This window comes from Microtus oregoni, unplaced genomic scaffold, assembly GCF_018167655.1.
Source record: "Microtus oregoni isolate MIOR12 unplaced genomic scaffold, Mior012 000005F_ref0000423, whole genome shotgun sequence".
NCBI classification, from domain to species: Eukaryota; Metazoa; Chordata; class Mammalia; order Rodentia; family Cricetidae; genus Microtus; species Microtus oregoni.
Window position 1 is genome coordinate 4041782 of NW_024543064.1, and position 25256 is coordinate 4067037.

General features: G+C 53.5%; 1 protein-coding gene across 8 annotated transcripts in view; it reads right to left on the reverse strand.

Annotated features, from left to right (window-relative positions):
• The window catches only part of Nphp4 (nephrocystin 4), an 83428-nt gene that overhangs the window by 24475 nt on the left and 33697 nt on the right, over nucleotides 1–25256 (reverse strand). For all 8 annotated transcript variants that reach the window (XR_005974325.1, XR_005974327.1, XM_041651439.1 and 5 more), the window contains 7 exons: nucleotides 22986–23168; nucleotides 17272–17398; nucleotides 5348–5409; nucleotides 3565–3681; nucleotides 2823–2974; nucleotides 2521–2712; nucleotides 1481–1668 (listed from right to left, as the gene is read on the reverse strand). Coding sequence is in view for 6 of the 8 variants with exons in the window: in XM_041651439.1 (XP_041507373.1) it covers nucleotides 1481–1668; nucleotides 2521–2712; nucleotides 2823–2974; nucleotides 3565–3681; nucleotides 5348–5409; nucleotides 17272–17398; nucleotides 22986–23168 (1021 nt within the window). In the remaining 2 variants the exon portion in view is untranslated. The remainder of the gene's footprint in view (nucleotides 1–1480; nucleotides 1669–2520; nucleotides 2713–2822; nucleotides 2975–3564; nucleotides 3682–5347; nucleotides 5410–17271; nucleotides 17399–22985; nucleotides 23169–25256) is intronic.

A 25256-nucleotide genomic window follows, 5' to 3' on the forward strand; every position in this document is an offset into this window, starting at 1 on the left:
GGCACACACAGTGACCACAGTCCCACTGAGAGAGCCCACGCCCAGTGGGCACACACAGTGACCACTGCGCCATTGAGAGAGCCCGCGCCCAGTGGGCACACACAGTGACCACAGCGCCATTGAGAGAGCCCGCGCCCAGTGGGCACACACAGCGACCACAGCGCCATGAGAGAGCCCGTGCCCAGTGGGCACACACAGCGACCACAGTCCCACTGAGAGAGCCCGCGCCCAGTGGGCACACACAGCGACCACAGTCCCACTGAGAGAGCCCGCGCCCAGTGGGCACACACAGTGGGCACACACAGCGACCACAGTGCCACTGAGAGAGCCCGCGCCCAGTGGGCACACACAGTGGGCACACACAGCGACCACAGTCCCACTGAGAGAGCCCGCACCCAGTGGGCACACACAGTGACCACAGCGCCATTGAGAGAGCCCGCGCCCAGTGGGCACACACAGTGACCACAGCGCCACTGAGAGAGCCCGTGCCCAGTGGGCACACACAGTGACCACAGCGCCATTGAGAGAGCCCGTGCCCAGTGGGCACACACAGTGACCACAGTCCCACTGAGAGAGCCCGCGCCCAGTGGGCACACACAGCGACCACAGCGCTGTCAAGAAAGGAGGCCAGTGCTGCAAAGGTGTCACATCACAACCACAAAAGCTCCTGTAAAAACCAGAGACGGGCATCTAAGCCCACACCTGACCTCACCCCCAGGGCCCAGAAAAGGAGGGAGCAGAGAGCATATGGGAGCCACTGCCACAAGACAGAAAGTGAGTCTAGACTGTCACAGAAGCTCACAGGAAGGAAAGAACCAGCCTCACTACAGAGAGCACAGTCGACAAGTGAGAGCACCACCCACTACAGCAAGGGGACTCCAGCTGTTAGTCTTTAATTACAATTATACACAGACACACACACACACATGCACACAGCAACACACACAGACATACAGACAGACACACACAGACACACACACATGCACACACATGGACACACTCACACAAACAGACACACACAGAGACATACACAGACACACTTACACAGACGGACACACACATACATGCACACACACAGACATATTTACACAGACACACACAGAGACACAGACACATACACAGACATATAGACACACGCAGGTACACACACAGACAGACATGCACACGGACACACACACAGACACACTTACACAGACATATAGACACAGACACATAGACACACACATACATACAGACACATACACAGACATACAGCAGACACACAGAGACACACACACGGGCACACATACAAAGACAGACACACACATATATACAGACACACAGACACATAGACACACACACAGACACACTCAGGCACACAGACACAGACACACACACACAGACCCACATGCAGACAGACACACAAATAAAAAGAAAAGTAATTATAAAAATCACAGCCCCACATAAAGTCTAGCAAGGCATTCTTGCATCCACCACTTACCAACATCAAAGGAGCCGTCTTTATTAATGGGGACGAGGACGTGGGACACGGAGCTGGAGCTGCTCTTGCCTGTCCCATCCAGCTTTACCAGCTGCAGGCGTGGCGTAGTCTCAGGAGGGAAACGGTAAAACTGGAAGGTGAAATACACCGTCTGTGGCCATGGTGCTCCTGGGCAGTCCTGAGCCGCTCTAAACACAACAACAGGGAATAATCAGACATCCCAGCGTGGGACATGCCCAGGGACAGGACAGGTTCCTCAGTTACTGCCAAGAGCAGCTTTGTCCTCTCGGAGGACAGGATGGTGGCTATTCCAGGTGCCATGACCTCCTGGCTGGAGGAGCTGCTGTGGGCAACACTGGAGTCTGAGAGCTGGGCATGCATGGGGCAGGTTTAAATTAGCCCAGAAGACGGCACAAAGTGGTAAAAACAGACAGTCAGTCTGGAGTCAGGATGAGAAAAACACCAATGTTTAAGATGAATGTAACTGATTACTGGTTCAGTTATGGTGATCTGAATGAAATGGCCCCCATAAGCTCACAGGAATGGCAGTATTAGGAAGTATGACCTTGTTGGAGGAAGTGTGTCACTGTGGGGTGGACTCTGAGATCTCATATATGCTCAAGTCACGCCCAGTGTCTCAGACCACTTCCTGCTGCCTGCAAGGTCAAGATGTAAGAACTCTCATCTGCCTCTCCAGTACTGTTGTCTGCTTGCATGCCACCAAGCTTCCCATCATGATGACAATGGACTGAACCTCTGAACTGTAAGTCACCCCGCTAAATGTCTTCCGTTATAAGAGTCTCTGTGGTCATGGTGTCTCTTCACAGCAATAGAAACCCTAAGACAGTCATTATACACCATATAGCCATATCAGACTACAAACTACCCCATAAACGCACACAATTACTACATGCATCAATTAACTCAGAACATAGATGGACCTGTCCCAGCGGGCAAAGCCTGAACACGGACCATGCTGAGAGTCAGATCGTCGGCAGGAGGAAGCCAGGGAGCACTATAGATGGGCACCTGGAAACTACCTGCTGAAGGCCAGAAACTGCAGCACTATCTCATTCCCTCGAAGACAGTCTGACTCTTCCTTCTGAGGGTTGAATCTCACGGGGTCAGTGGGGTTGACGGCTTCCACCGGCTGCTGCCTGGCATCAAGGATCTCAGGGAAGCCGGATGACTGCAGGAGCGCCATTGCAGCTCTCGAGAGCTGGCTTCTAGAGCTGAAGTAGAAAAACCCCTCAGTCCAAATCCCAGGCGGTGCCATGCACACCTCTCCACGAGAGCCTGCTCATCAAAACCAGAGGTCCAAGGCCTCCCCACCGAGAATTACCTCCTGCTCTGGGCCCCCACAACAATGGGGGCATGCAAAGGAGTGAAGGGAAGTTCCTGGAGATGATCAATGACGGCAGGGGTCCCCAGAACCAGGGACGTCTGGCTCAGGTCAGCTTCCAGGTGGGAGACCCTGCCCTCTAACACGGATTCCTGCAGAACAAAAGCAGGGCTCAGCTGTGCAGTGAGGCCCCAGAGGAGCTCAGGCCCAAGGGTTTACTGCCCCAATGACTTCTGGGAGGTCATCAGCTTAGCAACTATCAATACAGGGGGTTTTTAACCTCAGGTAAACAATGACTGATTTTAGCATCTGTCCCATGCAATACTTGGGCCAAACTAAAAATTAAAAAAAAATCCATTTTTTAAAATTTTGTTTTTTATCTTTAAGTCAAGGCTAACCAGTCATTCTACATTTTATACAGCAACATCATCTGTGAGTTACAAAGCATCGAGGAAGAAACCACAAATGTCATGAGCAGGCCAATGTCACAGAGACACCTGATATCTGAACACCAAATGCCAAGCGGTTTGGCAAGACACCACATTCCTGTTTGGTCCCAGAATGATGGCAAAGGTCTAAGGTGGAAAGTCAGGTACCACCTACCACTCCAATCCCACAGCCCACATCACAAAGAACACCCCAAGGCCTTGGCACGCAACCAAGCAACCATCAGACTTCCTTCCCATCAGGAGGTGACGAGCTTGTGTGGGAGAGGGAAGCAGGACAGGATGGGTATACTTACTGCCTGGAGCTGGGGACCCTGAGGGGACTGAGGGCTGTCCAGGGCCTGAGGAGGGATCTTGGAAGAGCTGTGTGGAGTCAGAGACTGTGGGGAGGCCGCCAGCTGGGAGAGCGACAGCTGCAAGACAAGAGTTCTTGGGTGAAATGCTCCGAGTATACCAGTCAATGCACGGAGCCCCCAGCACATGCGTGCCCGCGCGGACCCCGTGGGAGAGGAAGACACACAGGAGCACACACGTGCCTGCGCAGACCCTGTGGGAGAGGAAGACACACAGGAGCACACGCGTGCCCGGGCAGACCCTGTGGGAGAGGAAGACACACAGGAGCACACACGTGCCCAGGCAGACCCTGTGGGAGAGGAAGACACACAGGAGCACACGCATGCCTGCGCAGACCCTGTAGGAGAGGAAGACATACAGGAGCACACGCGTGCCCATGCAGACCCTGTGGGAGAGGAAGGCGACTCCTAAGCATCACCACCAGGAGTAATGCCAGCACTCTCCGGGCCAGCGGAGCTCTGAAATCCAGAGTCCTCCAAATGCCCTTAATTCATAATTATAAGGGGGCCTGGTGGTATGATCTCTCACGCATCATAGTTTGAATGAGGACAGTCCCAGTGGGAAAGTGGGTGAGGAGGGAGCTCCTGCTGCAGGATTGATGCTAGCATCCCTCTGGATTTGCTCCTGTCCTTGCACTGAACACCTCCAAAGCTCTGTCCAACTTCCTGTTCACCGAGTCTCCCCACCAAGGCAGTGACCACACTAGATGGACAGCAGGAAGTCCACGATCTGCCCAGTCTCCTCACCTCTGTAAGGTAACAATGGCCTCTACAGCCAGCTGCTACGAGTATTACGCATAAGCTCGGTGCACTCAGTCATCTACAAAGTTTATGATCACAAGCAGGAAATGAACGCTAATATCAAATGGTGGGGTGGGTGAGGCTTCGGGCTGCACTGGAGTGTGAACTCCATTGCCAGGGCACACTTCTGAGGGATGAAAGCTGCCAGCAAGGACAGCTAGCCCAGAGGAGGATTCAGCAGTATGATAAGGGTAGGAGCAGTGTGTGCCAGGCAGTAGCCCTACATCATGGGAAGGGTCTTTAGGGTCCTCAGCCCACTTCTGACTACTAGGCCAGCAGGAGGCAGGAAGCGGCGTGGACTGCACCTTGGATTTTGCTTCCCTAAAGTTTGATTTTCAGGATGATAGTAAAACCCATGCAGCCAAAGCCACCCAGGGCCAGGGGACATGAGTCCCCAGCCTGCTTAGCTGCCAATGACCCAGCCAGGGGACATGAGTCCCCAGACTGTTCAGCTGCCAATGACCCAGCCAGGAAGAACCGTTCTTTTTGCACAGTAAGTTCTAGGCTATGGAGGTGAATTCTGGCAGTTGGCTGTACAGATGTCCAGCCTCTGCCAGCTGTGGTCCAAAACCTGCCAACACTGAGTGCTTGGCCCATAGGCCAGCTGCTGTCTGGTGTCTATGACACTCTGGGAAGGGTGACGGACACACACTCCAGTGTCTTGGGCAGTCAATGGCACTGATCCAACAAGCCTCACCACTGGGAGGATGTGGCATTTTTAAGTGTGGATGGCGAGGTCCAGGATCACTAACTGGGCAGGAAGCCACCAGAACGGCAGCTGGACCTGGAAGTCAGCTCGTTGAGGCAGGCTGCAGTACAGGGCAGAGGGGACCAAAGACACCCCAGCCCCGGCATCTAGATGAATCATTTCTTCAGCTCTAAACCACCTGACCCCCACCACCACCACCACCAAGCCTGGACTTACCCCTGGTCCCACAGGAGAGTCCTGGATTGCAGCAAGATCCTGGTCTGACGGTGCTGGTGTGCCTGGGGTGAGGGGAGCACAGGGGTCATGAGCATCTGCAGGACCCAGAGCCCAGAATGCCGGTCAAGCTGGGCCCACTGTGTGTCTCTAACTCGCGTATAACTGGCTGTTTGCATAAACTGTGGCCAGCACAGCTCCTCTGAGCCTGGAGACTGGAAGCCAAGCGCCTCCTCACGCCCACTCTGCCTACTTCCTTCCCTCTGCAGCAGGCAGCCTTGCTAAGTGTGGGCCGAGCGGGACAGGACCATAGCTCCTGGACACTCAAGCTCTCTGATACACCCACCACTCCCCCACTGGAAGCTTTCTGCCACCCACACCGCTGCCTTGGGAGTGCCCAGCTCCGATGTAAGCCTGAGTTAGTGGTGCCATGGCTGTGGGCTCCCTGGTGTTCTCAACATCACCTCCTGAACACAGCCCATGCCCAGGCTGTCCCCATTCACAATGCAGGTGTGCCTTAGGGAAGTCTGCCCAGAGGTCAAGGCCAGCCCTCCAATAGGTTCCCCAGAGCAACGACAACAGCTGTGACCCTTCAGAGGCCAATGCAGTGTCCAGTGGCCCAAGAGGCCCTCTGCAGAGTGACATCCTCCTCCACTGGGGCCACTGCCCTGAAGCAGCACAACAGTCAAGCCAGGGGTGAGGCTGAGGTTGGTCTATGCAGACCTCACAGCCAGTGCACACGGGTCACCACTGGCCTTCTCCTCCACGCTCACAACTTCCTGTCAATAAGCGGGGCTGTCCCACCTGACAGGGAGCGCCACCTCTGCCTGCCCCCAGAGATGAGGGTGCAGCTATAACAAACCTTGCATTTCCCTGTGGAGCGGCCTGACTGTTGTCCTGAGACCACAGCTTCATGTCCATGTCTTCCCTGGACCACTGCAGTCCCCATTGATGGGACACTGCCACTTCTAGGAAACCAAAAAATATCCTGCCCTCTCCCCAGGGCCTTGTCCAACCCTCATGGGGCTGACAAGAGATGCCAGGCATTCACACAGCTCTCTTCCTCACATGGCCCACAGCCAACATGAATGGCTTACACTTCCCTAGGTACCCTGGGGTCCCCACAGCAGAGGGCAAAACAGCCGTGTCTCTGCCCCTGCTCCACCTGCATGGAGAATGCCCAACAACCTCCTGCTGCATTCTGGGTAGCAGCAAAACAAAAATAAGGTCAGCACACTTGCTACTGAAGAAGAGACACAGGACAAACTGCTTAAACAACATAGGCTCCGGAGCACACAAGACCTAGCCTCTTCTGCTGCTTTCCAGAGGGTCCCTTAGGAGATGCCACAGCTTGTCCCAGGCTTCGTGAGGGTCTGGGGGAAGTCTTGTGAGATCTCACTGATGGGAACAAGATGGCAAGGAATTTCAGGAATGGAAGTGGGGACCAACCCAAAAGGACTTCTGCCTCAGGAGACCCAAATGGCCAGAACAGCTCATGGGTCAGCTGCCACCTGGGAAGCGTCCACCTACCTACCCACCCTCTCCTCAAATGTCAAAAACAGGGTTCCCAGCAACCCAGAGCCTGTGATCTGAGACACCAGCTGCTTTGCTCTGGGGGAGCCAGAAGACAAGCCCAGCTGGTTGTCTCCCCAGGACAATCTCAGCTCTCTGGAAGCAAACGTGGGTGCTGTCACCCAGCTGGCCACCACTGGCCCAGGTCCCCAGACCATCTTCTGCAGCTCTCTTCCCCTAAAAGAGCCCAAGGATGAAACAGGAAAGCTCTACTTTGTTCCACCCTAAATGGGGACTTGGAAAACTCTACAGACCGATTTTATAAAGAGGGAAAATTGCAGGAGATGGCTCCATTATCCTTAGCTGAGAGAAAGTCAGCACTTAGGCACGGGCCTGTGTGCATCCTCTGGGCGAGGGAAAGCTCGCGGTCTGGAGGCGACACCAGCGGGGCCCATTATGGCTTCTCCCCCACAGGCTCAAATTTGGGTATTGTATGGTATGCTTCCTCAGGTAATTCTTTATATTGTGACTTACCATGCAATTTTACCTTCTGACAGAGCTAAAACAGCCTTTAAAAGGCTCTGGCAGGCCTCTTAGGATACCTGCTGTGAACCCAGGCTGCTAAGGCCCAACCCACACCCCAAGAGAAGTACAGGTTGGGAAGAAATCCATCCAGACCAAGAGATGCTCACTTTCCAATCTTTCCCTCTTGGCACCTCATCCCTACCCAGGGCACACCATGGCCCCACAGGAAGGGTGTGACTGACTGAAGTCCCACTTCTGCTACGGCAACAACTGGGCAGGAACCCCAGGGCAACACACTGAACCCCAAGACAATATGTCTCTGTGCCCATGTCTGCCTGCAGAATGCCAGGAGCGCACCACATGGCCCCGAACCAACACAAGCAAGCTCATATACAATAGGAGCTCCTAAGGCAAAGGGATAGCTGGTGTGTTGAACATGTGAGGTCAGCTAGGTGCGTTTACAGTGAGAAGAGCCAGTGACCAGACACACGGCACAACTCTATCCTATCTACTGATCCCACCTCCTGAGGGGAGAGGCAGGGGAGCAACCACGTGTGGCTGGCTGGCCTGCTGCAAGGCACTTACCCCACCACTGCGCCCATCGGCTAGTCTCAGTTCCCACGTTACCACGGGCTGGATAAGGCTTTAATTATAGCTAGGTGCTACTCATCAGATCTACCATGGTGGCCCTGCCACAGCTAGAAGGCCCTTTGGGCTGCACTAATGGCAGCAATCAGCACAGGCCTACACAGAGAGTTCCACCGGCAGCCAGTAACTACTGGCTGCTGCCGTTTCTCCCCAGAAGGTGGCTTTGAATGCTGGACTCCATCTCTGGGACTGGAGACAGCATTTAGCTATGCCTGGGCCTGAGCCTCTGGGTTTAAGAAGTGGCCTGGCCATTAAGGGGAGCATGGAGACCATGGCTTCTCTTGGGTCAAAGGGGTCTGGGAAGCCATGTGGCCAGCACAGCTCAGGGGCACACAATCTCAGTGTCTGGAGGAAAGAGACTAAGTCAGCGGGTCCCAAGATGCCAACAGAGGCTGCTGGCCAATTGCCAGAGACAAGGAAACAGGCTCCCAGCCACAGTAGGCTGTGTCCTGCCTGAGCACCGTCTAACTGCTCCTGGCACACGCCTGCTCTCAGGCAGTCTCCTCGTGCCAAGAACTGCTGCCAGCCAGACATCCGCGTCCACCCCAGTTTGCTGGTTTGGCCTCAAAGGCCCACGTGTCCTTCACCTGACTACGCAGGGGGCCCTGAAGGTCAGGCAGGGGGCTACGCTCTGACCCCAATCTGAGCTATCACAGGTCCCTTTGAGTCCCTCAAAGTCCCAAGGCTTGTGTGGCCTTTGCCTTCTGGGCACACTAGGGAGAGGGCTGCTCTCCAGGGCATGCTAGTGCGGCCATAGGGCAAGACTTTCCTGGGACACACTGAGCTGCCCCCTCCAGCCCTGGCCAGACCATGAAGGCTGGCCACTGTCACTCCGCACGAGATTACAATCACAACAGAACACACTCTGCACCCATGTCCATTAGCACAGCTCGCTAGTCTCCCTAAGAGTGAGCGTTTGCTGGGCTTTCATCTCTGTCGGTGCCCCACCGAAGGGCGGACAAAGATGGGGACCGAGGCACAAGGCAGTGACCCCCCCAGCAACCCTCAAACTTCTACTGTCACCTTGTTAACGCACAGGGGCTTGGGAGAGTGGGACCTGACACCCACCGCATCACCGAGGGAGCCACTGAATGGTCATTTGTCTTTGGGAGCCACCCACGTCTCAGCGAACAGATAGGACAGGCAGCATCCTTTCCTGCCTCTACTTCCCTATCCCTCTGACTCATGAGTTTGTTCTTAACCCAGGGTCACAGAAAGATGCCAGGATAAGAGAGTAGCTAATGCAGGGCAGGCAACACCCTGCACCACTGTCCCAGACCTGGTGGCACTGGAGGCCCTCAGTACAGCAGAAACCTGCAGAAGCAGGCACTGGGTGTGCTCTTTCTGGAAAGATGGATGAGGTTACCATGGCATCTTCCTGACGATGGCCTTGGCAGGGGGTGGGGGGGGGGGTTGTGTACAAGGCAGCTTGGGCCCTCCATCCCCAAGCATAAGCTCCCTTCCTGAGAGGGCTGCACCCCAGGGACTGGGAAGCAGCAGGCATGTGGGATGAGGGGTGGAGGGGTGGAGGGATGGAGGTGTGGAGGGGTGAGGGGTGGAGGGGTGGAGGGGTGAGGGGTGGAGGAGTGGAGGGATGGAGGTGTGGAGGGGTGAGGGGTGGAGGGGTGGAGGGATGGAGGTGTGGAGGGGTGAGGGGTGGAGGGGTGGAGGGGTGGAGGGATGGAGGTGTGGAGGTGTGGAGGGGTGAGGGGTGGAGGGGTGGAGGGGTGAGGGGTGGAGGGGTGAGGGGTGGAGGGGTGAGGGGTGGAGGGGTGGAGGGGTGGAGGGATGGAGGTGTGGAGGGGTGAGGGGTGGAGGGGTGAGGGGTGGAGGGGTGAGGGGTGGAGGGGTGGAGGGGTGAGGGGTGGAGGGGTGGAGGGGTGAGGGGTGGAGGGGTGGAGGGGTGGAGGGGTGGAGGGGTGGAGGGGTGGAGGGGTGGAGGGGTGGAGGGGTGAGGGGTGGGGGGTGGAGAGGTGAGGGGTGGAGGGGTGAGGGGTGGGGGGTGGAGAGGTGAGGGGTGGAGGGGTGGAGGGGTGAGGGGTGGAGGGGTGAGAGGTGGAGGGATGGAGGGGTGAGAGGTGGAGGGATGGAGGGGTGAGAGGTGGAGGGATGGAAGGGTGAGGGGTGAGGGGTGGAGGGGTGAGAGGTGGAGGGATGGGAGCAGAGGAAAGCACTCGGCCAGCTGGATGCCCGTGGTCACCTGTGGTCAACCACAAGACAGGAGAGCAAAAGCCCTGAATGTGGAGCAAGAAGAGAGAGTGGCAGGAGGCGGGTGCCTAGCAACCAGCAACAGCTGGAATAGGGTGAAGGCAGAGAGAGTGGCAGGAGGCGGGTGCCTAGCAACCAGCAACAGCTGGAATAGGGTGAAGGCAGAGAGAGTGGCAGGAGGCGGGTGCCTAGCAACCAGCAACAGCTGGAATAGGGTGAAGGCAGAGAGAGGGGCAGCGTGGCCCATCGCAGAGAGGGTGGGGAGGAAAGAGCATGGGCCTTAATGAAATCATCATTAGACGTAAAGGAAGGTGGCAAAAGCGGCTCCCTGTCATCAGACAGTGGGGACAAAAGATGAATCAGTACTAATGGGCTCCGGGTGTTAGGGATTCACAAGGCAAACCCATCTGAAAGGCCTTTATTCCTCGCGGATCTGCTGGTAAGCCATCCTTCCTGAGGCTTTGATCACAGGGGAGGGGAATGGGAAACTAAGAGCAAAGGGAAGAACCTGATGGTGGGGCAGGCAAGGGCCTCCACCTGAGTGAACTCAGACCACAGCCCTCATGGAATGAGGCCTGTCCAGAGGCCTGAAGGGCCGGCTTAGCTCAGTTCCCTGACATCCCACACGCTCCACAGCCTTGTACCTAGGGGAGATCCTACTGCTGTGGCCACCCCCACTTCCATGGGGGGCCAGGCTCCACAGACACAAGGACACTGCTACCTGTGCAGAGAGCTGCGGCACAGTGGCAGCTGGCAGGACCTAGCCACATGTATCCTGGAGACAGGGCAGTGTGTGTTTTCGATAACCCCTGCTACAGGACTGTTTTCAGATCTACTGAGCAAACAATCCAAACTGCCATCGCCACCAGAACACTCAAAAGCAAAATATGGGTCAAGGAAACTCTACTCTGTCAAAAGTGCAGCCTGAGCGCCCTCTAGTGGCTCGAGGCTTGCTCTCCCGTCATCAGGGATGAACAGACCTCTGTCTCTGTCAACTTTATGGGAAAAATAAAAGGGACGACCTATTCGGGAGAGCCCGAATACCTCACTTAAAGTGACAGTCACATGCCATTAAGACTTCCAGAGGAGCTGTGTTAGCTGGTACAACACCGAGGTCTGCAAAGTTCCTCTCACAAGTTAGACGCTACTGAGTATTTTTAAGTCTCTGATATTGGGGTCTTGGGAGGCAATGACTTCTAAGCCAGGAGCAGGGTGGAATGACTGTATGAACAGGCCGTGAGTGCAGCCATAAATCCAAATTAAATAAGCCAGACAAACCGGGCCTCAGCCACACAGTCACTGAAACACCCATCTCGCCACTATAGTACTGTGCTATGGAGCTGCTCCTGATGTCTACAGAAACCAAAGCAGACGTCTCTCTGCAGACAGTGAATCTGTTTTAAAGACCTCAGAGTGTGTGCACGATGGTTCCGCTTCTTCAGAACTCAAACTGCTCAGTGTCCCAGAGGAAATTTCCCCCCCACACACACACACAGCAGGCTCGCTCTGGAGAACAGAATGCTGCTGAGCTGAGCAGGTACTGGAGAGGGGGGAACCTGGTAAGCAGGCTCTGCCCCCCACGCCCCTCCACCCCACCCCCACCCCCACCCCCACGGTTCCTCCAGTCAGCCACATCCGCACAGGAGCTGCTGAGGCCCGACCCCTGGCCACTGGATTCTGTGCTCCTGGAGCCAGGGAGGCTTTCTTTCATTTGCTTAGCTACTAGCAGCAGCCAGAGAAGGGGACAGGCCGAGGCGCCCTGTGGCCCCCACAGATAGGGAAGCCAGACAGAACTATACTGACGGGAGTTCCTATGGTGACCAATGCCTTCCGATTGTTCTCTCTGGACTTTACTGTGGAGAGCTGCTTGGCACCCCTCACCACGTACCCAGAGTGGGTGTGTGACCCCAGGCCCAGTCTCCAGTCTCCCCAGCCCCACCCCACCCCAGCCTCCAGGCTTGACCCAGTGGTGGGTAACACAGCAGGACGCTACCTCAAAACCCTCCTGGAGCCAAGTGACTGACATAGCTCACTCTGTTGGGATTCCTAAATCCAAGGATTATCCTGGTGTGCCTGAACCCAGGGCAGGGAGAAACTTCTGGCAAGAAGCCAGTTCTGCAGAAAACAGAGCTGAAAGGAGGAGAGAGAAAACAGGGGAAAGGGTGGGGGCAGATGGGGGCAGAAACATGCGGGTCCTGGGGTCCCACCACCCCAATGCAGCACTACCTCCGAGCTTTCCATCACACAAGCCTACGAGATGCCCTCTCTTTCTTTCTTTCATTCACCTGGCAGATAAATACGTTTATTTATCCATTCCCTGGCTGGGGAAGAGAGGGTGTTTTGTTTTGTTTTTTTAAATTCATGGGTCTGGGGAGATGACTCACTGGGTAAGTGCCAGCATGAAGGTCTGAGTTCAAATCCCCAGCACGCCTGCAAAAAGCCAGGCATGGTTGAGTGCCTGCAACCTGGTACTGCAGAGGACGGAGACAGGAGTACTGGGCCTTACTGGCTGGCCCATCTCCAGAGCTAGCGGGAGACCCTGTCTCGAGGGACTAATACAGCCCAGAATGACACAGCTACAGACCTGACACCCCCATCCCCAAATGCCACCTCATTCATTCGTTCATTCATTCATTCATGCTGAGAATCCATGTCAGAACCTCACACATGCTCAACCACTAAGCTATATTCCCAGCTCCACAAACACAACATAAATCTGGGGGCAGGAGCCAGAGAGATGGCTCAGCCGTTAAGAGCATGTATTGCTCTTGCAGAGGACCTAGGTTAGCTCCCACCACCCACAGCGAGTGCCCCCCAACTGCCTGTAACTCCATCTCCAGGAGGCAATGACAGCTTGTTCTGGCTACTACTGGCACCGAACTCAAGTGCACACACCCACACACAGACATATACATAGACACATAATTAAAAATGAAAACAAAATCCAAAATGAAACAAAAACTATACTCGAGAACAGCCAGGTAGTGGTGGTGCACACCTTTAATCCCAACACTCGGGAGGAAGAGGCAGGCGAATCTCTATGAGTTCAAGGCCATCCTGGTCTACAAAGCAGGTTCCAGGATAGCCAGGGCTGTTAAACAGAGAAATCGGCTCTTAGAAAAAAACATCGAAGAACAGCCAGGGCCATTCTGCCAGCATCGTGAGGGTGACAAGTGACCCTGTCTGCTGCGGCAGCCATTAGAGACTTGGGCTCTGTGTGCCAGCGACATCACTTCTAGCCTGTTAAGTCACAGTAACTGTCTCCACTTTCCTAGGTTTCTAAAGCTTTGTTTTTAATCCATCTGTGTGTGTGTGTGTGTGTGTATGTGTGTGTGTGTGTGTGATGTTTTGCAACATTTAGTTGAGTGACATGAAGCTAGGACTGAATTTACATTTTCTGTACACACAAGTGTGCCAGCGCCATCTACTGGCTGCTGTGTCCTGACTCCCTGTGGTCAGCAGGATGACTAACTGTTTCCCCTAAGACAGCCACGTCCTAATCCACAGAAGAGTGAGGGGCAGCAGACGTTGGTCCACAAACCCTGAGGCATCACTTTAGATGCTGTTCACTGCCAGGATGCAGGAAGGAGGGAGGAGGGGTCAAGCATCACTAGATGTCGTGGAAAGGAAAGACAATGGATTCTTCATGGAGCCTGTGGAAGGCATGCCGCCCTGGTGAGCCCAACCTCAGCCTGTGAGACCCACCGCACATGTGTGACTTCCAAGTCACCAAGGGTTCGCCACGTTGTTGCAGCAGCAAGAAGCAGCCCAGGCCTCCTACCTGCACAACCAAGTCCATCTCCCCACAGACGCCACACTGTTCTTGGACCTGTAACTTTAGGGTGAGTCTGCGAACCAAGAATACTTAGGCTTCGTGTCTTCCAAACTTCCTCGGCTGCCCTTTGCTGGACTTTTTTTTAGACTTAGAAAGTAGCACATATCCAAAAAAATAAATAAATAAACACAGTGTGTGGGTACATTACACTCCAGGCAGAAATCACCAGCTAAGACTCCGCTCAGCAGAAGGGAGGGTGCAGGGAATGGCTGCACAGTCCCTGGAACAACAGCAGGGGAGGGAGCCAGAGAGGGGAAGGGCCAACTTCTCCTTCCAGTAGGGAGACTATCCCCCCACTCACCTGAAGAAGAGAGGTGGGGTGGGGTACAGGGGAAGAGGGCAGGGCAAGATAGAAGAGGAGAGGAGTAGGAAGGACGAAGGACGGGAGAGGATGGAGGGAGGGGAGGATGACTTAAGACCCCCGAGCAACAGGCAACAAAAACAGAGGTTCTGAGTGGTCACCAAATGTCAACTGTCCAGAAATTTGCAGGTCAGAGAGAGAGCAAACACGGTCAGTGTGGAGGATGGACTTGTTAAAACAGAGCCAAGAGTGCAGGACACCAAGGAAGACAGTGTCCAAGGGACATAGCTCAGGCAGGCAGAGGCTCCTCCCAGTCTCCAGTGCAGGTCCCACCAGGAAGCTGACAGACAACAGACAGGGCAGGCAATGAAGACCATCAGGAAGATGTGGGCCCATGAGGTTGGACAGCCACCTCAAGTCTTATTTGGGGAGCACAGTCAGAGTTATGAGGGATCTGGTCCTCTGGGGGAAGTCAGACCAACCTGATCAGGCCCCACCCAACACAGCTGAAGAGCAAGACCCAAATGATCAAACTGTCCTCAGAGCGTTAGAGCACCCATTAACCTCACAAATTCTCAACCCCCACAAGAGAGACTCCCGTGTCCCCAGCCCAGGCAGCGCTTGTCAGGCCAAGTCCCCACACAAGGCAGAAGGCAGAGCTATGCAGGTTAGGAGACGCAGTGGGAACGAGGCTACAGGGATAGGGTGAGCCCTGAACGCCTCTGGCTGCACGCAGGTGGTGACTACCACTGACCATAGTGCTTCATATTTCCAAACAACAAGAGAAAACACTTGGGTATCCTTAGAGCAGAGATGGACACAAACATTGCCCTGACCCCAAGATGACTCGATGCAGACACACTTGGAACGCCACGTCCCACCCTGTGCAGCCGTTCTGTAGCTAAGAGACAAACTTGAGAGAACTGACCAAGGAGGAACATTACAGTCTGTAAGGCTATATTCCCCAGAAAATGGGGATTTATTCTGGAGAGACTCCGACAGAAAGTGCACGCCTGCCGCCCACCACCCCGAAGGCTCTGGCGGACTTTTTGGCAGCACGCCAAGTACAGGAGATGCTGCACAGCAGATCCCACTTACATAAGATGGTTCATTAATGTATACACTCCGTGAACAACCCTGAACGGTCTCCTGAGCACAGAATTCAAACTAGGAGCTTCAACTGCTCTGCAGAGAGGACACCTTCGACATGGCTGGTCACCAAATGGCGAGGTTCTGGTGCCTGCGACCAGGCATTTCAGAAAATCCCAATGGCCAGTAAAACGGAGGTCTGCACATTGAGGTGTCAGTGGGTCACTCACCTACCAGTGAGAAAATTATATTCAACAGGACCTGGCTCCACAAACCAGAACCTCAACAGACAGAGAGTACCCTATGCCAGAGCTCAGGCACCAAATCAGGATAGAAAACCAGACAAAACTGTCCAGATTATCAGAGACTGGGTAGAAAGGGGGGGGCTAGGAAGGGACAGCACGTCCTCCATGGCCAATTGGCATCCCCTGCTGTTGGGCAGCCAGAGGGATCCTGGGAGCACAGCAGGAGGAGAGCACAACAGGATGGGAGCACAGCAGGAGTAGGGAAGTACAATGGGAAGGAGCATAGTGGGAAGAGGGGAGCACAGTGGGAGAGAGAGCACAGCAGGACAGGAGCACAACAGGGGAGGGGAGGACAACAGGATAGGAGCACACCAGGAATAGGGGAGTACAATGAGAGGGAGCACAGTGGGAAGAGGAGAGCACATAAGGAGGGGAGCACAGTGAGAGGGAGAGCACAGTGGAAGGGGAACACAACAGGATGGGAGCACAGAAGGAGTAGAAGTACAATGGGAGGGGCACAGTGGGAAGAGGGGAGCACAGTAGGAGGGAGAGCACAGCAGAATGAGAGCACAGTGGGAGGAGGGGAGCATGGCAGGAGGAGAGGAGCACATCAGAGGGGAGCATGGCAGGAGGAGAGGAGCATGGTGGGAAGAGGGGAGCACGGCAGGACGAGAGGAGCACATCAGGAGGATGGAAGCACAGTGGAAGGAAAAGAGCAGTGGGAGGAAGGGAACATAGCATGAGGAAGGGAGCACAGCTGAATCAAGGGAGTACAGCTAGAGAAGGGGAGCACTACTCATGGATTCGCAAGCGGGTCATTCCCCATCCATCCATCTGGATCAGAAGAGCAAGACCCTTACAGCCCTCAGTCAGCAGGAGGCAGATCTTCTCCAGAAACCCAGGCCACAATGCAACACCCACGTATACATCTTGCCATGCATGCTTTTCTTCTTCCATCCTGGCTTCAGCACAGGCTCAGGCCTAAAGCAAAAGGCAATGAACACAGCACCAGGCCACACAGAAGATGCTAGGTCATTCAAGCTCAATGATAGTAATGGTTCTTCAACCCACACACACCTGTGGACCTGTCACTCACAGGGCAAGGACTGAACGTCTGCTAGGGGCCATTGCCGCTTGCATCCCATTATGACCCCTTTCCTGGAGGAACATCCCCAAACCACGCACGGGAAGTCAACAGTGGTCAATGCACACAGACGGACGACATGACAACACGAACATGCAGCCAGGGCTGGCTGCCAGCACTTCCAGCTGGTCTTCCAGGCCCCGTGTTCGCAGGATGCCCCTGTGACATGCCCTTGATGAAATCACCCTTCACCAACACATACATGCTTGCTTGGGGAGCTGCTATGTAACTGAACCATTTGTGGCTGAAGGCTGGGTGACAAACAGCTGGACCACACATTATCACATCGTCCAATCCCACATCATCATTTTCCGGGAAGCCAACTAATTGATTCCCTAGCACAGGCTGCAGCAATTACCCAACAGGGCTGGGGAGAGAGGGAATCAAGCTGCAGACCACAGGCAGCTCTCTGCAACTCACCTGAAGGGAACGCAGGCGTCTTCCTGGAGGACCGCCGCTCTGCCTTGGGGCCATCGGCACGCTCTGTGGGGGTGTCCGAGCTCAGCGAGAACTGGAACTGGATGGTTCCCGACTCCACCTGCTTCACCTGTAGTTAATCCAAGAGCAACAATGCTCACTCACTCCCATCAGTGACCCCCCCGGTATGGCTGCCCAGCCCTACTCTCCAGACCCCCTCAAAAAAGCTTCCGCAAGAGAGCAAAGACTCTGGAGGCAGCTACGTGTTCTTAGATCATAAACAAGTAATTTCCTGAGATGAAAATTAGTTGTGGCATTAAAATCCCAGGAGACCATATTATCAGGAAATGACATTTACTCAAGAAGTATAGTTTAAGGTATTTAATAAGCCACAATGTGCGTGGTTTTAATTAACATGTAATATCGACTGGCTTGCATAACTATTTTTTAACCTCTGTGCAGAAGCACGTGATCTGCCCCATCCCTCTCTTGGCTGGTTCAAGCAGCCACTGCCTGCTTCTCCATAACTAGGCTGATTTTCTTGCGTGCCACGCAAACACAATCACACAGCACGCAGCCCTTGAGAGTGGCCTTCTCACTCACTCCACTGACCACACGGAAACACATATATCGACAGTCCCTGCCTATCATGGTTGAGTCATGTCCTATTACACTGATGCACTACAGCCCATCAGTCCGTCCATCCATCTGTCCATCCGTCCATCCATCTGTCCATCCGTCCGTCCGTCCGTCCATCCGTCCACTCACTGGGAACACGTGGCTAGCTGCCAGTCTGCTGACTGTCCATGGAGGTGGCACAAACAGTGCCGTGTGAACGATTCTTGTTTCTCTGGGAATCAGCTGCTAGAAAGCAACTTAGACACACATTTTGTAAGAATTAAAATAAAAATTTAAAAAAAAAAAACCCTGAGCCATAGGGACTAGAGAGATGGCTCAGTGGTTAAGAGCATTGGCTGTTCTTACAGAAGACTGGGGTTCAGTTCCCAGCACCTACAGGGTTTAAGCTGTGACAGTTTGAATCTGGAATGTCCCCTACAGGCTCATGTTCAGAGTGATCTTGAAGGCATATGGACCTTTACTGGGTGGGGCCTGGTTGTTACAAATGGGTCACTGGGAGCGACCTTTGCAGATTATATCCACCCACAATATGGCCGGCTCCTTCTACCTCCTGTTCTCCCAAGTGAGAGTCTGGATTAAATGCTTCCACCTCCATGCACCCCACCCTGCCTTTCTGACAGGACACACTGTGGTCCTGACACTGTGAGTCACAACAAGCCTTTCCTCCCTGTGTCTGTCTGATATTTTCGTTATAACAAAATTAATTGTAATTGATGTGGTATCTCAGTGTTAATGGTTTCTCTTAAGGTTTTAAATATAAATTCTCCCAGAGTGGTGGCACATGCTTGCAACCCAGAAATCGGGAGGTTGACGGGGAGGGTAGGGGGACACCACCAGTTTGAGGTCAGTGTGGGTAACACAGTGAGACTCTTTCTCAAGTAAGTAAGTAAATGAATTAAAGGAAAACTCTCTGGCATCGTTCCCTCTAAAGGATGGAATACAGGTGCTCTCATGGAGACCCAGGCTCCTGACATTACACTGTCTTATCCTATTGTATCTAAACACCTTAAAGACCTCACAGGATACAATGTAACTTCCGCCTCACCCTACTGTATCTAACCACCCTAAAGACCTCACAGAATACAATGTAACTTCTGCCTCAACCTCCCACAAAGCCCACTCAGCCCTCATTTCCACTGTTCCTCACCCCATCTTCCATGTTTCCTTCTATCTAGGGAAACTTGTAGCTAATGTCACTCTGCTCTGAATTTCCTTCCCCCAGCTCACTGGGGAAGGTACTACCTGAGCTTCAGGTGACTCTTGATGAGTACAGAATTCTGGCTTCCAAAACCTTTTGTTTTTCCACATGGGCCCTCATGGCTTCTAACAGGAACACAACCATCCACGTTTCCATCTCTCTGTGGGCAAGGAGCCACTTTTCTACGTCTGCTCTTGATTCTTTTTCTTTCCTTTCAGTTCAGTGATCCAGTGTCTGGCTGAGGTTACGTCCCACTTATCTCAGGGCTTTCGCTGAACTCCCAGCCTCTTGCCCGGGGTTTCCTGTTCTGGTATCTTCAGAGGTGTTTCCTGCACCAGGCGCTCTCCTATCTCCTGGAACTGGGTGCTGACATGGGTGCCGAACTTTGGCACTGTCCCGCTGGTCAGCAGCAGAGCCCAGCCTGCGACCACCAATCAGCTCCTGCAGCTCAGGAGGCACTCGCTCCGCTGACTCATCTTCAGGCTCACCGACTCATCAGCATCCACACAGCCACAGCGCACATCTTGTGAAGATTTTTCCTTTGCTGCTCTTCAGTTCTGAAATTCCCATCTTGCTCATCTCTGCGTCTTCTCTCTCTCTCCTCGATGGTGCTATGGCCTGTGTGCCTGGGCGTTTTAAGATCTTTGATCACCAACCTTTCACCTCAGTGTTGCTGTCTACCAAAAGCCTTTTCTCTACCGCAGCTCCTGGCATACAAAATCATTTAGATTATACTGCACTCGTTTTAAAGATTACATTAAGAGTCTGTAGTCACTATGCACCAGGGGGCTCAGGCCCCAGCTCCTGGCCACAGTTCCTCTGGGCAATGGTGTCCACATGAGTGCTCAAAGTTTGCACAGTGCCGTAAGATCTGTTGCCTATGCTCCTCCAGGGGGCAGCCCCAGGACTGGATAGCCCCCAACCCACACACACAGCTCAGGTCTCAAACTCCTTGGCCTGCTGATAAGGTCAGATCCACACCGCAGCTCGGGATAAGCAACTTCACAAGCTGCTTCCAAGCCACTCCCCTGTGAGGGCAGCCCCGTTCCTGGGCACCCTTCGACTTTCCAACCAGGCCTGCTGTGTGCACTGTACCTGAAGCTGGGTGATTGTAAAGAGGGCCGGAGTGTGGGAACAGCGAATGTCCTCATCCATCAGCTCAGGGACTCAGGGCCTGATGTCTACAATTGATAAACTAATAGCACAGGAAGCATACTATTTCCAAATCAAAGGTAAATAACTATAAATCCTAACTAGGAACTGAAGGTGCTGGCTTCTGGAGATATAAATACTTTTGAAAGAAAAGGACAAGAGCTGGGCAGGAAGCACAGCCACGAGATGTTACCTCACGTCCCAGCAAACAATAAAACAACTTCTCACGATGAACCCTAAACGTGCTTCCCAGAGACAACGCTGCATTTCCAGTGTCACTGTTTCTTTGACTGGCAGCTGCTGTTCCTGCTCAGCTATGAGTTCACAGGCTCAGGGACGTTCTTTCCAAGTCTCACTGTTCATATTCAAAAGACAGTCACTGAACAAGGGACGGGCTGTGGAGCTGGCTGGTGAGGGCCCAGGTGAAGCAGTGAAGCACGCCTTGATTCCAGATGGCCTCACTTGGCCGGTGTCGGAACCACCAGGAAAGAAGATGAAAAAGCCGTGGTGCTCTTCCCGCACAGGAGTGGAGACAGGGCCGCCACAATTCACCACCCCTACCCACTCTGCTCACAGTGCTGGTCCTCCACCACAGTCAACAAGGGCTGTCTATAGACACTTCGGCTGCCACAACTGGGAATGCTACTGACATCTAGTGGCGAAGATGGGATGCAGCCAATCACCCTCTAGAGCAGACAGTCCCCAGCAAAAAGTTGCCTGGCAGAAACATCAGCAGTTCTGGGATTGAGAAATGGAACTCATATGTGGCGTTCTTCGTGGAGAAGGGAAATGTCTGGCACGTGTGTCACCAAGCAAGTCAAACTTTCAAAATATGTGTGCCTGACACAGTTCACACACTCAAAAAGGGAAAGGCAACAAAGTGGCGAGATAAACTGTAAATGGGACAAACATTTACACCAGACACGGAGAAAGATGAGACAGAGAGAAAGACACACAGAGAGAAAGACACACGTGCGCGCGCGCGCACACACACACACACACACACACACAGGGGCATAGAACCACACAGAAACAGAGAGACACACATCCACAGGGGAGGAGGGAAGGAAGGAGATGATCTAAAAGACGGGGAGAGGGGGAATGGTAATGACTTTGAGATTTCTGGCGGTGATTTCATAATAGGAGCTTAGACTAGACCATATGAAAACACAGGAAAACACGGACCCATGAGAGACATTGCTCATAACAAGGGAACAGCATGTCAGCTGCCCCTGATGCGAGTCCCCAGAGCATCAGTCAGATGGCCAATAACAACACTGGAAACAACAGGTGTAGCTAGAGTCAGCACACGAGTGACACTGTGAAATGACAGGTACAGCCCTTTACCTGAGAGAGAGGAAATGAGCTTAAAGGCTCCGCGCACTGCTGAGACAGACACATTACAGGCACCACAGAGTGGGAGTGGGAGGTGGGGGTGAGACAGAAACATTACAGGCATCAAGGAGGGGGGCGGGGGTGGAAAGATAAGACAGGTACATTACAGGCACCACACGCAACTGCAGGAGTCAGGGGCTGCTATAGCCTAGAGGGCCAGGATAGACCCCAGACACTGGCCAGAGGCAAATCATAGTTCCAAAACTGTCCATGATGCCCTGAGTCACTGGACTTAAATGACCACAACCTGGGCAGGACAGCCAGGGTGACACACACAACCTCCAGCCTCTCCTGGCCTTATTGGCTTTTCAGGTTGGAACTCTGAGAATGTCACAGCAGAGATGGTTTCTTCATCTGAGAACCCGCTGTGGACCAGACACCCTACGTCCAGCCAAGAGGGGCATGGTCCAGAGTGGCTCTAAAGCCCAACCAAAACCTAGTTCTTGTGCCACAAACCCTCCTGGCAAAAACTACATGACGTCCTCCTGAGGCACAAAACATGGCCACAAGCAGAGGAGAAATCCCTCAGAGTGTACGCAGAGTGTGCAAAATGGTTCGTCCGGCAAGGCCTCCAGAGGTGCAGAGGTGAAGAAGGGTCAGCGGACCCAGGAGTGAAACTGGCCTAACCACAACTCAGTGAGCACCGAGGGCATATCCAGGACACAGGAGAGGTTTGTTCATGAAATGCTAGAAACATACTAGTCAATTTGTAGCGTTAAAATAAATAATTAAATAAATGTAGACTCGGTGGGTAAAATGCCTCTGAGAAAGTGTGAGGACCCCAGTTCAATACTGGTGGTAGGAGGGGAGACAGGTGGATCCCAGGGGTTCACTATCCAGGCATGCTAGCTCCAATCAGCAAGTCCCAAGTTCAGTGAGATTCTGTGTCCAAAAATAGGATGGGGAAGAAAAAATTCCTATGTCCACTGCTGGCATCCACATGCATTCTCATGGGTGACTACACCCAAATATCACACACATACACACACGCATACACACACACACATACACACACATACACACAAACACACATACACACAAACACACATACACACACACATACACACAAACACACACATGCACACACACATACACACAAACACACACATACATACACATACACACAAACACACACACATACACACACATACACACAAACACACACATGCACACACACATACACACACACATGCACACACACACATACACACGCTCTCACACAATGTCAACTGTTGGCATCCATATGCACTCTCAAGGGTGACTGTACCCAAATATCACACACACAAATGAACTTGCTAGAAGCATATGAGAATCACACCTACTTAGTACTTACCTCCTCAGAGCTCATGCTAGCTGAAGGCACCTTATAGACCAGACAGTGTGAAGGGTTGTGCTGGATCCCACCCTGAAGAGGCAGTGTCACCTTTCCTGGGGTTACTTCCGGCTCGGGGTTCCAGACAGCCCAGCGAACCATGTGCATGCATGCCAAGTTGGAGAGAGAGGTGGACGAGGCTGCCTAGGAAACAAAGCACAGCCACAGGACTTAGCACAGCAGCCACTGAGTGGGAATCAGTGGTGGGGTCACACACAGCCTAGTTAGGGCTGAGAGCTAGACTTCAAACTGTGCAGACCAGCAGAGCAGAGCTGGTCCTTCCCCACAGTCAGGCTTCAGAGGGTGGGTCTAGGTACTGCCATGTTCACATCCCTGTCAGTGTTTATGGGGTCTGTGTTCCTGGCCACTGGGTGAGGAAAACAACAACAACAACAACAACAACAACCTGAAGTATAAGCAAAGAATCCAGAGAGTGGGAACCTTACCATCAGATTCTGCCACATGGGGAAGCACCTGTTCCACCCTGCCCCTGACTTCCACCCTGCCCGGGCCTCCACCCTGCCCCAGCCTCCACCCTACCCCTGCGTGGGCAGGACAGATTTTGGAAGGTTCTGGGTAGCTGCAGGGCATCAGTTGGCACTGGTGACAGATCCAGGCCTCTCAAAGTACAATCACTACACATAGAGCCAGAACACTCGCCAATAAAACAGCCCAAACTCAGAAGCGGCTGGATGGCTTCTGTAAACGCAGTCGCTCAAGGCGGGATCAAAAATAAAACAGGCATCCAAGCGTCCGTGCGATCAGTGCGACGCCTTCTGGCTTCGTTTCTCAAATTAGGTGATCCTGACATCTAATTTTCCAGTTTCACGCTTCTCTGTGGCTGTTTGGTCCTCGATCAATATAAACCTCTTGCGTGTGGAGTATCTGTCAGTTAGATCAACACTCGCTTCTCCTCGCTTTTGCCTTTAACAGCGAGGGATGATTTGTGAGCTACTGATCACTTCTGAGACCCCGACATGATAACTGGGAGCTGGTGGCAGCCGGCTCCACACATGCGCCTGTCTCCTGCAGCCAGCCCAGAGGATCCTGCTTCAGGCCCTTCCCCAATCCTCACTGCTGGGGCCAAACACATGCACAGAGCAAGCATGGTCACTCATTGGGGTCCCCTGGCCATGATTTTTTTGGTTACGAACCACAGTGCAGCCCTGCAGTCCCAGCTACACAGGAGGCAGAGACAGGGGGACTCTGTGAGACAAGGAGTTCAGGGGCAACCTTGGTGACACAGGATGACCCCATCTCAAAAGGAAAAATAAAAATGATGACTGGCTTTATTATTTCTTTTCCTGCCAAATTTAGATCAGAATTCGAATCCATGCATCCTCAAAAGAAAGAGAGAGAAGCCCAAACTGCTCTGAAACAAACAGCTTTCCTTTCGCCATAAGAAGCCAAAGGAGCACGGACGGGCTCATGAGCCAGGGTTTGCTGTGGAACTGAAGTCAGCAAAGCCACGGGCAGAATTCTGACACCAACCCCCCACAGATGCTACCGCCCAGAGTCCCAGTGGTGGGCTGAGTGGTGGCTCATGGTACATCTGTCCCATCCTGCTCCCTGGAGCATGTGGTTGCGCAGATGCGATTAGCATCATGAGATGAGCTCATCCCGGGGTAGCTGAGCTCCCTGGAAGCGGATGACAAGTCTGGGAAGAGCGCTAGGATGGAGCCAGAGGCATGCAGGGATGGAGACAGCAATGTGCTCGTCCTGCAATCCCAGCTCTGGGAGGTAAGATACAGGGGTCTCTGGGGCTTGCTGCCCTGCCAGCCTAGCCACTGGAGTTCCAGTTCTCACACACCCATGCATGCATGTGCATGCACACACACACACAGACACACACACACAGACACATACACACACAGAGAGACACATACACACACACACACACAGACACATACACAGAGAGAAACATACACACACACACACAGACACACACATACCAAGTCACAGCTAGCATCCCAGGAATGACAATCAAGGAGTCCTCTGCAAGCAAAGCACAGTGACTTAGGAGGTCATCAAACCTCTAAGGGAGGTGACAAGAAAGCGTGGGGCGCTGTGAAGGCCACTGCCGAGGCCACAGTTCAGATCCCAGCCAGGACCCTGAGCAATCTGTCTCATGGTGGGAGGGGAAGGCTCTGTCCTTTGAACTCTAACACAGAACCCCACAGCTAGAGTGCAGCCCTGAGACCCAGGCAGTACAGGAGGAAGAACCCAGCCACC